This window comes from Pleurodeles waltl, chromosome 5 (genome assembly GCF_031143425.1).
Source record: "Pleurodeles waltl isolate 20211129_DDA chromosome 5, aPleWal1.hap1.20221129, whole genome shotgun sequence".
NCBI classification, from domain to species: domain Eukaryota; kingdom Metazoa; phylum Chordata; class Amphibia; order Caudata; family Salamandridae; genus Pleurodeles; species Pleurodeles waltl.
The window spans coordinates 625,139,404-625,150,793 of record NC_090444.1 but is presented as its reverse complement, the minus strand read 5'-3'; the positions used below and the strand labels follow the sequence as shown (position 1 = coordinate 625,150,793).

Genomic DNA, 11,390 nt, shown 5'->3' with positions numbered 1-11,390 from the left:
TGTAGACCTCGGAGTACACTGGACTAAACAAGGCCATATTATCCGATTGTATGAGGCTAACTCACTCGTTAAGAGTTCCCTGGTTGAAATATATTATGCTCTTTTTTGGAAACATGGGTTGTAAAGACTATTATACAAACCCAGAATCATTGAGGAAAATATCCAGGAAAGAACTGAGGTACCTGGAAGATCAACGATGGGAAGCTGAATCAAGAAAGTCCAGTGTCATGTCCAACCAACTAATTTTGTCCACGGAAGGCATGCAGCCTTACTTAGCAAATGTGACAATTCCTCAACATCGTTTTGTCCTTACATGACTACGATTAGATACTTTCCACCGTCTTGTAACTTTCCTGACTATGAATGACTGGAGCACAGCCTTAAGAGTATGCCCCCTGTGACGCAAAGGCATCCCAATCTACGATGCACGTGGTCCTCTTTTATAAATTTTACGCAAAGCAGAGAAAATGTTTTTTATTGCCATTTTTAAGATCGATTAATTTGCGTCAGTGTCGTGATGCGTATCTTAGCTTACAGGTTTTATCTTTCATCAAAATGTGTGGAATCCTGGCGAACTTCTTATGCTTAGTATTAATCGCAAGGAAGTCCATGGCTGTATAGGTCTAAATTTCACTAAGGTTATCTAAATATTTGTATACGGACAAACTAATGATGTGTATTTTAATTTTTATTATTTTCTTTTTTTATTATCTTATCTATTTATTGTGTTCACATATATAGATGTGTTTTATTTGATACTTTTATGACTTGTTGAAAGTCGAATAAAGTTTGTTTGATGATGATGATGAAATAGGTCTATACTTATTTAAACATTGCAGTTAAGTTTGGTTTCCGTTTGAAAAATGCAATCAGATACATGATTGCCAAACATACTATTCTGGTCAGGCAGGCCTTAGTAACATGTAATGGTATCCACAGGGTGGGGTTTTTTGAAGAGTATTTGGAGTCCTGTCCCTTTTGGCACATACTCCCAGCTAGGATATAAATGACAAAATAAGTTAGTGATGGCCTATTACAGAGCATTTTAGTGCCGCTCATTCCCCCCTCCCCCCCCCCCCCCCTTTAAAGCATTGTTATCAGAATAATGCTTCTTTTGGACATAGACTGGCACCCGCTAGGATTATTTGAGGGCCCCCTATGGTTACATACAATGTATCTACATCATACATGTTATGCCAAGAACAGACTCCAAAAATGGAATGGAGCCACACGTTCAATCACCGTGAAGGCCCAAACAAATCCTTCAAAGATTATTAGAAGACCAAAGAAACAAATAGCGAAAATAAATATTTCTTACAATTGGAAAGAAACTTCACCCACAATACGGGGGGGGTAGGTGAGGGATCGGGGGTGGGTGTTTGGGGGGGGGGGGGGTGGTGTTGCAACTAACGTCTGCATGGCCATACAGGAACAGGATTAATAGGCCAATAGGATTAATAGAGAAATCATGGTCCATGAAAAATAATGCATGGGGAATGTGGTGTGAAAGACAACTATACCAATGACCATAGTATTCAACCCATGAGTTAGTAACCTTGAGAGCTAATAGGTTAAATATTGAGTTTTGTGATACACAGCAAACCTTAAAGGATAGACAACGGAGGTGGAATGCTAGACACCATTTTCACAAACAGAATTCACAAATTAAAAGATGTTTATGTAGGAAAAGACTGGATACAAACTTGAATGTAGAAAGGCACGACAAAATGAGATCTTCAAAAACTTTTTGTCTAGAGACAATAAAAGGCCAGGGAGCTAAGAAGAGGAACCTATTTTTTCTGGAGAGATTTCAGGCTGGAAGATCCACAAGTTTAAATGCCCTATTTAATTCTACCATTACCCCCAATACCTTGGGGATACTGAATGCTGGGCAGACTTACTCTTTTCACTCTACTGGGAAATTTGATCAGTTGTGTATCCAGATTTCAAGGCGTTAGCCTTCCCAGTCCATTACCATAGTTTGAAAAGTCAGTATTTTAACTACATTCTTATGTCCACTCAGGATCGAGTAAGCTTCCCCTATAGCGAAGACAAGGTCTACAATAGCCAATTTGGGACATTCCTTCACACAACTGATATACAATAAGTGATACTAAATGCATCCCAACAGTCAATGTCTTGTAGGAACCTGTTGTACATGTACTGAAAGGTTTGTCTAGTTTACATTTGGAAACTCTCAGAACAAACGGACATCAAGGCTACTTTGGCCAGTGACACATGATTATAAATATGCATTGAATGTCGTACCTGGTTTTACAGGAAACTGTGCTGGAATTGTTGGGCTAGAGAAGAAGTGGTGGGCAAGCTGGGCAAGTAGCAATCTTTGCTTTGGGGGGCTGGGGAAGTACCACTTTAGAGGTGTATGAAGGAAAATATCTAAATCTCCAGAATGGAGTAGCGGCCACCATACATTCTATCCATTGGGGCCTGACCCTTCTGCTGCCACCCACTGTCTACCGTGACAACTGTGTCACTCAGCCTCCAACTCTTTAAACTGTTTCTCAGTCTCAACAGTGGTTTTTGGGTTGGCCTGTCTGGGTCAATCATGGCACGGAACGTTAGCTAGGGAAGTGTAGGACTCCGTGGCATGTCCTCAAATTAAGCACTGCCATCAGGCCTTGAAATGCAGAGATAGGACGAGCATCCTAGGAGAGAAAATTGCTCACCAGCAAAAACAAAAACACATAAAACATTGAACACTAATATTTCCTGCCACTGCCAGTGTCTCTTTAATTTGGTATTTCTATTACATTGGACATTTGATCAAACTGGTATGGTACCTAATAACACTAAACTTCAGAGGGTTGTAAAAAATGGGTGCACTGTTTGCAATATCATAGGGCACAATGTGGGGCAACAGTGATCCTTTAGGTCCTTTGTCAAATTAAATATTTCATAAAGAAAATGCAAACTCTTAACAGTTATTTATTAAAAGTTGATATTCTCATCTGCTGTTTCTATATGGGACACTAGGCCTTACAAAAGGCCTAAATGTAGAGAAACCAAGAGGGCATACAAAGCGGATATTTCTAAAGCACAGGCTTTTGATACGCTTCAATCGCAAGGGTTTCACAGCACAAACTATTAGACCGCCCTGTAATTTAGTGACATGAACCAATATAATACATTAAAAAAAATATACAATATACATTTAAAAGACTCAAATCCCCCTTTTAGAAATAGCTCTGAAGTGGCTCGCCCAAGATAACTTCCAGCTGCTGAATAGTTTTCTGACACTGATTTTCCACTTCTTCACAGTCATCTGAAAAGGATAGTTAAAGGAAAGAAATTATTTAATGTAGGTTACATACAGTTCAATCACCCGAACGCCAAGACAATTTAATACAATGAATTACACTGCATCAAGCTATTTTTCTTTTACAGTTTGAGTAATCAGAATGAGCATTTCCTGCTCCACTGAACATGTCAACTTCAAATAATCATTCTGAACACCTTGCAAACTCCACCAGCAAACCTAATAAAAATTGGAAATATAGAAAAGGTCTATAGTGTGCAAAATAACTGAACTTTTTTGTGTTTTTTTTACTTACATGATGGAAGTGCATGTACTGATCAAGTAACTATCAGTTTACAAATTGTTTGTAGACAGAGATGTACATTTGTGGCTGTAATGCTAATCAGTAGACTGTTAGGCCCTGTATTGGGGGGGGGGGGGGGGGAACGTTGAGTTCATCTGACACTGGTGCATTGGGGTCTGTCCTTTATGGCTCTGCAAACCTGTCAAGTACACCCTTTCCAAAGCTTACTCCCAGGATAGAGAGGGCAAGAAGAACAAATTACTTAGCTTCGGTAACACATTATCTAGGAGAGACTAAATCTAGCTGCAGATTCCTAATTTTTGAATACTCTGCAGGTGTCAAACTGAATCTAGAATATTTTTGCGCGCACCACCTCTGCACGCCAGTAGGTGGCGTCAATCGGCTCAGTGTCTGTGGTCGTCTGCGCCGGAATGAAAATGTCACTTACCCAGTGTACATCTGTTTGTGGCATCAGTCGCTGGAGATTCACATGTTGTGCATAGCCCGCCATCTGGTGTTGGGTCGGAGTGTTACAAGTTGTTTTTCTTCGAAGAAGTCTTTCGAGTCACGGGACCGAGGGACTCCTCCTCTTTGTCTCCATTGCGCATGGGCGTCGACTCCATCTTCGATTGTTTCCCCCGCAGAGGGTGAGGTAGGAGTTGTTTGTTAGTAATAGTGCCCATGCAATGGAGTGAATAAGTATGTACCTATTTAAGATTTAATATATTTACAAATGTACAAAGTTGAAGCTAACTTCCAAACGGCTACAGGCTCCCGGGGAGGTGGGTGGGTACATGTGAATCTCCAGCGACTGATGCCACGAACAGATGTACACTGGGTAAGTGACATTTTCAGTTCGATGGCATCTGTCGCTGTAGATACACATGTTGTGCATAGACTAGTAAGCAGTTATCTCCCCAAAAGCGGTGGCTCAGCCTGTAGGAGTGGAAGTAGTCTGAAATAAGGTTCTTAGTACGGCTTGACCTACTGTGGCTTGTTGTGCGGATAGCACGTCTACACAGTAGTGCTTGGTAAATGTGTGAGGCGTAGACCATGTGGCTGCCTTACATATTTCGTGCATTGGAATATTCCCTAGGAAGGCCATGGTAGCGCCTTTCTTTCTGGTTGAGTGTGCCCTTGGTGTAATGGGCAGTTGTCTTTTTGCTTTAAGGTAGCAGATTTGGATGCACTTAACTATCCATCTGGCTATACCCTGTTTCGATATTGGGTTTCCTGCGTGAGGTTTTTGAAATGCAATAAACAGTTGTTTAGTTTTTCTGATGTTTTTAGTTCTGTCGATGTAGTACATTAGTGCCCTTTTGACGTCTAATGTATGTAGTGCCCTTTCAGCTATGGAATCTGGCTGTGGGAAGAACACTGGTAGCTCTACCGTTTGATTTAGGTGGAACGGTGAAATAACCTTTGGCAAAAATTTAGGATTGGTCCTTAGGACTACTTTATTTTTGTGTAGTTGGATAAAAGGTTCTTGTATTGTAAACGCCTGAATTTCACTTACTCTTCTTAGAGATGTGATGGCGATGAGAAATGCAACTTTCCAGGTTAGGAATTGTATTTCGCAAGAATGCATAGGTTCAAAGGGTGGACCCATGAGTCTTGTTAAGACGATGTTGAGGTTCCATGAAGGAACGGGTGGTGTCCTTGGTGGTATAATTCTTTTGAGGCCTTCCATAAACGCTTTAATGACAGGTATCCTAAATAGTGAAGTTGAATGGGTAATCTGCAGGTATGCAGATATTGCTGCGAGGTGTATTTTAATGGAAGAGAAGGCCAGGTTTGATTTTTGTAAGTGTAGTAAGTAACCCACTACATCCTTTGGAGATGCGTGTAATGGTTGAATTTGATTGTGATGGCAGTAGCAAACAAACCTTTTCCATTTGCTTGCATAGCAGTGTCTAGTGGATGGTCTTCTAGCTTGCTTTATGACTTCCATACATTCTTGTGTGAGGTTTAAGTGTCCGAATTCTAGGATTTCAGGAGCCAGATTGCTAGATTCAGCGATGCTGGGTTTGGATGCCTGATCTGTTGTTTGTGTTGTGTTAACAGATCTGGCCTGTTGGGCAACTTGACATGGGGTACTACTGATAGGTCTAGCAGTGTTGTGTACCATGGTTGCCTTGCCCATGTTGGTGCTATCAGTATGAGTTTGAGTTTGTTTTGACTCAATTTGTTTACTAGATATGGAAGGAGAGGGAGAGGGGGAAAAGCGTACGCAAATATCCCTGACCAGTTCATCCATAGGGCATTGCCTTGAGACTGCCTGTGTGGGTATCTGGATGCGAAGTTTTGGCATTTTGCGTTCTCCTTTGTTGCAAATAAGTCTATTTGAGGTGTTCCCCAACGTTTGAAGTAAGTGTTTAGAATTTGGGGGTGAATTTCCCATTCGTTGACCTGTTGGTGATCTCGAGAGAGATTGTCTGCAAGTTGATTCTGGATCCCTGGAATAAACTGTGCTATTAGGCGAATGTGGTTGTGAATTGCCCATTGCCATATTTTTTGTGCCAGAAGGCACAGCTGTGTCGAGTGTGTCCCCCCCTGTTTGTTTAGATAATACATTGTTGTCATGTTGTCCGTCTTGACAAGAATGTATTTGTGAGTTATGATTGGTTGAAATGCTTTTAATGCTTGGAAAACTGCTAGTAGTTCGAGGTGATTTATATGCAGCTTTCTTTGATGTACATCCCATTGTCCTTGTATGCTGTGTTGATTGAGGTGTGCTCCCCACCCTGTCATGGAAGCATCTGTTGTTATCACGTATTGTGGCACTGGGTCTTGGAAAGGCCACCCTTTGTTTAAATTTATATTGTTCCACCATAGAAGCGAGAGGTATGTTAGGCGGTCTATTAACACCAGATCTAGAAGGCGACCCTGTGCTTGTGACCATTGTGATGCTAGGCACTGTTGTAAGGGCCTCATGTGTAGTCTTGCGTTCGGGACAATGGCTATGCATGATGACATCATGCCTAGGAGTTGTAATATCATCTTCGCCTGTATTTTTTGTGTTGGATACATGCGTTGTATAATCTTTTGGAAATTTTGAACCCTTTGTGGACTTGGAGTGGCTATTCCCCTCGTTGTGTCTATTGTCGCTCCTAGGTATTGTTGTACTTTGCACGGCAGAATGTGTGATTTCGCATAGTTGATGGTGAAACCGAGTTTGTAGAGGGTTTGTATGACCTGATCTGTGTGGTGTGAGCACCTTGTCAGTGAGTCGGTCTTGATTAGCCAGTCGTCTAGATACGGGAATACGTGTATTTGCTGCCTTCTGATGTGTGCAGCCACTACTGCTAGGCATTTTGTGAAGACTCTTGGTGCAGTTGTTAAACCGAACGGCAATACTTTGAATTGGTAATGTATTCCTTTGAATACGAACCTTAGGTATTTTCTGTGCGACGGATGTATTGGTATGTGGAAATACGCGTCTTTGAGATCTAAGGTTGTCATGTAATCTTGTTGCTTTAGCAATGGTAACACTTCCTGTAGCGTGACCATGTGAAAGTGTTCTGATTTGATGTATGTGTTTAGTGTTCTGAGGTCTAGGATTGGTCTCCGTGTTTTGTCCTTCTTTGGTATTAGAAAGTACAGTGAGTAAACCCCTGTATTTGTTTGTGTATCTGGTACCAGTTCTATTGCGTTCTTTTGCAGTAATGCTTGAACTTCTATTTCTAGGAGGTCCGAATGTTGTTTTGATATATTCTGTGATTTTGGTGGTATGTTTGGAGGGATTTGTAGAAATTCTATGCAATAACCATGTTGGATAATTGCTAAGACCCAAGTGTCTGTTGTTATTTTCTCCCACGCTTGGTAATACTGACTTATTCTTCCCCCCACTGGTGTTGTGTGGAGGGGATGAGTGACGTGTGAGTCACTGTTTGGTTGTAGGTGTTTTGGGGCTTTGAAATTTTCCCCTGCTTCTAGGGAATTGTCCTCCTCTGTATTGGCCCCGAAAGCCTCCCCTTTGGTACTGTCCCTGGTAGGTGGACGGTGCTGAATGTGAGGTACTGGCTTGTGTGGCTTGACCTTGAAACCCCCCTCTAAAGGTTGTCTTGCGGAAGGTGTTGAAAGTGCCTCTGCTCTGCGGGGAGTAGAGCGCGCCCATGGCTTTTGCAGTGTCAGTGTCCTTTTTTAGCTTCTCAATTGCCGTGTCCACTTCAGGTCCGAACAATTGTTGCTCATTGAATGGCATATTGAGCACCGCCTGCTGTATCTCTGGTTTAAAACCAGATGTTCGTAGCCACGCGTGCCTTCGTATGGTTACTGGCGTGTTAATTGTTCTTGCTGCTGTGTCCGCTGCGTCCATAGAGGAGCGTATCTGGTTATTGGAGATGTTTTGGCCCTCCTCAACCACTTGTTTCGCCCTCTTTTGTAGTTCTGTGGGTAGATGCTCAATGAGGTGTTGCATCTCGTCCCAGTGGGCTCTGTCATAGCGCGCTAGGAGTGCTTGAGAGTTAGCGATGCACCACTGGTTTGCAGCCTGTACTGCGACCCTTTTACCGGCTGCATCGAACTTGCGGCTCTCCTTATCTGGGGGTGGTGCATCGCCCGATGTGTGAGAGTTTGCTCTCTTGCGAGCTGCCCCTACCACTTTATTTTTTTTTTTTTTTTTAAATGTGTTTTTATTATTTATTATCACACAACAAAATTACACAAGTGAAAGCTGTCAATAAGAATAACATTTGCAACAGGTTCGTTCATCACATCACCCTAGACGGCTTATGTACCATGACTGGGCTATGCTGTACTTCGCCCACTTCCGCGCCACTGCCAGAGAGAACGTGTTGCCACGGGCTGGAGCAGGGGGGGGAATAGTCCTGACTGGGCATCATATTAAAGCATCCTGTTGCATTGGAAAGAAAGAAAAAAAAAAAAAACAGAAAAGAGAAAAGAAAGAAAGAGAAAGAGGGGAAATACTGTGGGGGGGGGATAAAGGCCGGGGGGGGCCCCCAAGACGGAGGAAGCGGGGGCAGAGGAGGAAAGGAAGACACGCGCGCGAGCATTGGGTCATGCGTCCCTTTGTGTGCTGGTGTTATTGCTAGTTGGTTACCGCCTGTTAGGTTATACAATTTCATGTTGTCTCTCCCAGCTCCTGACCGCCTTCCTCTATTTGACATTCTGATACGAGCCTGATGAAGGGTGGTTGCGCGCTATCACTGGGGGGTTACAGCTATTTAGGACTATAAAATGCAGATTTTAATGTTCGTTGGGGGGATCGTTCAGGGCGGGCGTTCGTCATCTTTTCTTTCTATTATTGCTACGAAAGAGTTCCAGGTGTCAAGACCTTTGACCAGAACACCCTTTGTTGATAGGAGCTGCAGCGTGTCGGCTTCGGCCCTGGCCCAACGCCGCAGCTCCGATCGCCATTGTTCAATGCTCGGCGCGGCTGGTGCCTTCCAGTGCATGGCTATGAGGCGTCTGTACAGCACCAGTGCCAGCGCTATGCATCTTAGGGTTTGTTTCCGTCTTTTAAGGCTTGGACCTACACCCAGCAAACACAGCTCCGGGGTGGGGGACATTTCAACAGCTGTCCAATCAACAAGCAGTACTATTATGTCTTCCCATACTTTCCGGATTGGGGGGCATTCCCAGGTCATGTGGTAAAAGGTGGCTTCGGGAGTGGCGCATCTAGGGCATGTTTGCTTTGAGTGGGGGAAAATACGGGTTATTCGATGAGGTGATAAATATGTTTGATGTAAATAATTAAACTGGGTATAGCGAAAACGCGGGTTGCGTGATACTTCTTTTGTCATTGTCAACGCCTGATTCCAAGCGGGTTGTGGTAGAGGCTCTGCTAGCACTGCATCCCACTTGTTCTTTGATTGTACTTGTTTATCTTCAGCGCAAGAAGTTAAGATTATGTATGCTCTTGACACATTTATTGAATCTTCTATGCTACCTAGCAACTCATGCAATCTAGGGGAGATATTTGGTTCTGAGTTTTCATTGCCCCAGCAAAACCTTAGTGTCTGGCGTACAGCTCCATATGCTATAAAGCTTCCGCGCCCCAGTTCATATTTATCAATTAGTGTATTGAAAGTTAGGAGGCGTCCTTCACTATAGATGTCGCCGATGGTGCGTATTCCCTTTTCTGACCAACTGTTCAGGCCAACTCTAGCTGCTATGTTGGCTATTTTCGAGATGGCCAAAAATGGAAGCCTGGGGGAATATTGTGGTGTTTTATTGTTCATGATCACATGGTGGCCCCATATCCAGTGCGCAATTTTCAGTAGTATGTTGCGTGGGTGTTTGGGGGATTCGCGATTCATCAAGTATTGTATTAAGCCCCTGTTCCCCAAAGACGAGTGGATCATCTGTGATTCAGCTCCGTCTGGGCGGCTTAGCCAGGATGAGATCCATTGTAACTGGGAAGCTGCGTAGTACATTTCGAATCTAGGCGCTCCCATTCCACCCATTGTTAGTGGGTGGTATAATTTTGTTAGTGCCACTCGGCGTCTGCCGTTGCCCCATATGAGATTTATTAATAGGCTATTCAGAGGTTTAAAGAAAGAGGCTGGGAGAGTCAGTGGGAGGGCCATGAAGAAGTACAACAATCGGGGCAGGATCACCATCTTCGCTATGGCTACTCTGCCCAATGGTGATAGAGGGAGTGAGCACCAGAAGGGCAGGGAGCCTCTAATGGATCGAATCGCCTGCCCCAAGTTGCCGTCCCTGAGATCTCGTGCGTCGTGATATATGTTTACACCCAAGTATTTGAAAGTGGTGTAACACCATTTCAGTTCGCCAGGGTTGGAGGATAATCTGTGTGCTTCAGGGACAGGACACATAGGGAATATGCACGACTTAGACCAATTTACCTTGAGTCCGGCCAACGTGCCAAACCTGTGCAGTAACTTCAGCACTTCAGGTAGGGATTTTTGGTGATCTCGTAAGAAAATAAGTGCATCGTCTGCATATAGCGACACTATACGGTGTGTGTGGTCGTCTCGGATGCCCCATGCAGGGGCTACCGCTCGTAGGTGAGCTGCTAAGGGTTCGATTGCGAGGGCGAATAAAAGCGGGGATAATGGGCAGCCCTGCCTGGTTCCTCTCTCTATTTTAAACGGTTGCGAAATCGTGTCGCCCGTTTTGACTCTTGCAGAAGGGTTAGTGTAGAGTACCTCTATCCATCTGATGAATGTTCGACCGAAGCCCATACGGCGCAACGTCTCCATCAAGAAGGGCCAACCCAGCGTGTCGAATGCTTTTTCTATGTCCAGTGATACTGCCACTTGAGCATAGTCATCCGTTCGTGAGTTCGCCATAAGGCGCAATAAGTTTCGGATATTGCTTAATGTGCTCCGGCCAGGTATAAATCCAGCCTGGTCGTGATGTATCAGGTCCGGCATACATGGGAGCAAACGGTTGGCTAGCAGTTTACCGAGTAGCTTACAGTCTGTGTTCAGTAGTGATAGTGGTCTATATGAACGTACATCCAATGGGTCTCTCCCCGGCTTAGGTAGCACTGCTATCAGCGCTTCACGGCATGTGTCTGGTAATTGTCCACGCTCTAGCGCCTCCGTCAGCATCTCTAGATATGGGGTTTGTGTTTGAGTCGGGAACATGCTATAGTATTCAATAGGCAGTCCATCGTTGCCTGGTGCTTTGCCATGCGGCAATTGTTTTAGGGCCTGCTGTATCTCATTGATATCAATTGGTCTTTCCAGGTCTGCAACCTGAGCGGTCGTTAGTTGTTTCAGCTCGATATCAGTAAAAAACTCGCTCAGTGATGTTTCGGGTGGGGGGGACGGGAGCTTTGTATAGTGTGCTGTAATACTCCTTAAAGGCTAGGTTAATATCGGCCTGTGCATTTACTAT

At 43.9% G+C, this 11,390-nt stretch overlaps 1 protein-coding gene across 1 annotated transcript in view; it reads right to left on the bottom strand.

Annotated features, from left to right (window-relative positions):
* Nucleotides 1-2,721: 2,721 nt before the first annotated feature.
* HEATR1 (HEAT repeat containing 1) overlaps nt 2,722-11,390 on the bottom strand; it is a 710,058-nt gene continuing 701,389 nt past the window's right edge. Inside the window, exon 45 of the mRNA XM_069234483.1 lies at nt 2,722-3,283. Coding sequence (XP_069090584.1) covers nt 3,195-3,283 — 89 coding nt within the window. The 3' untranslated portion in view covers nt 2,722-3,194. The remainder of the gene's footprint in view (nt 3,284-11,390) is intronic.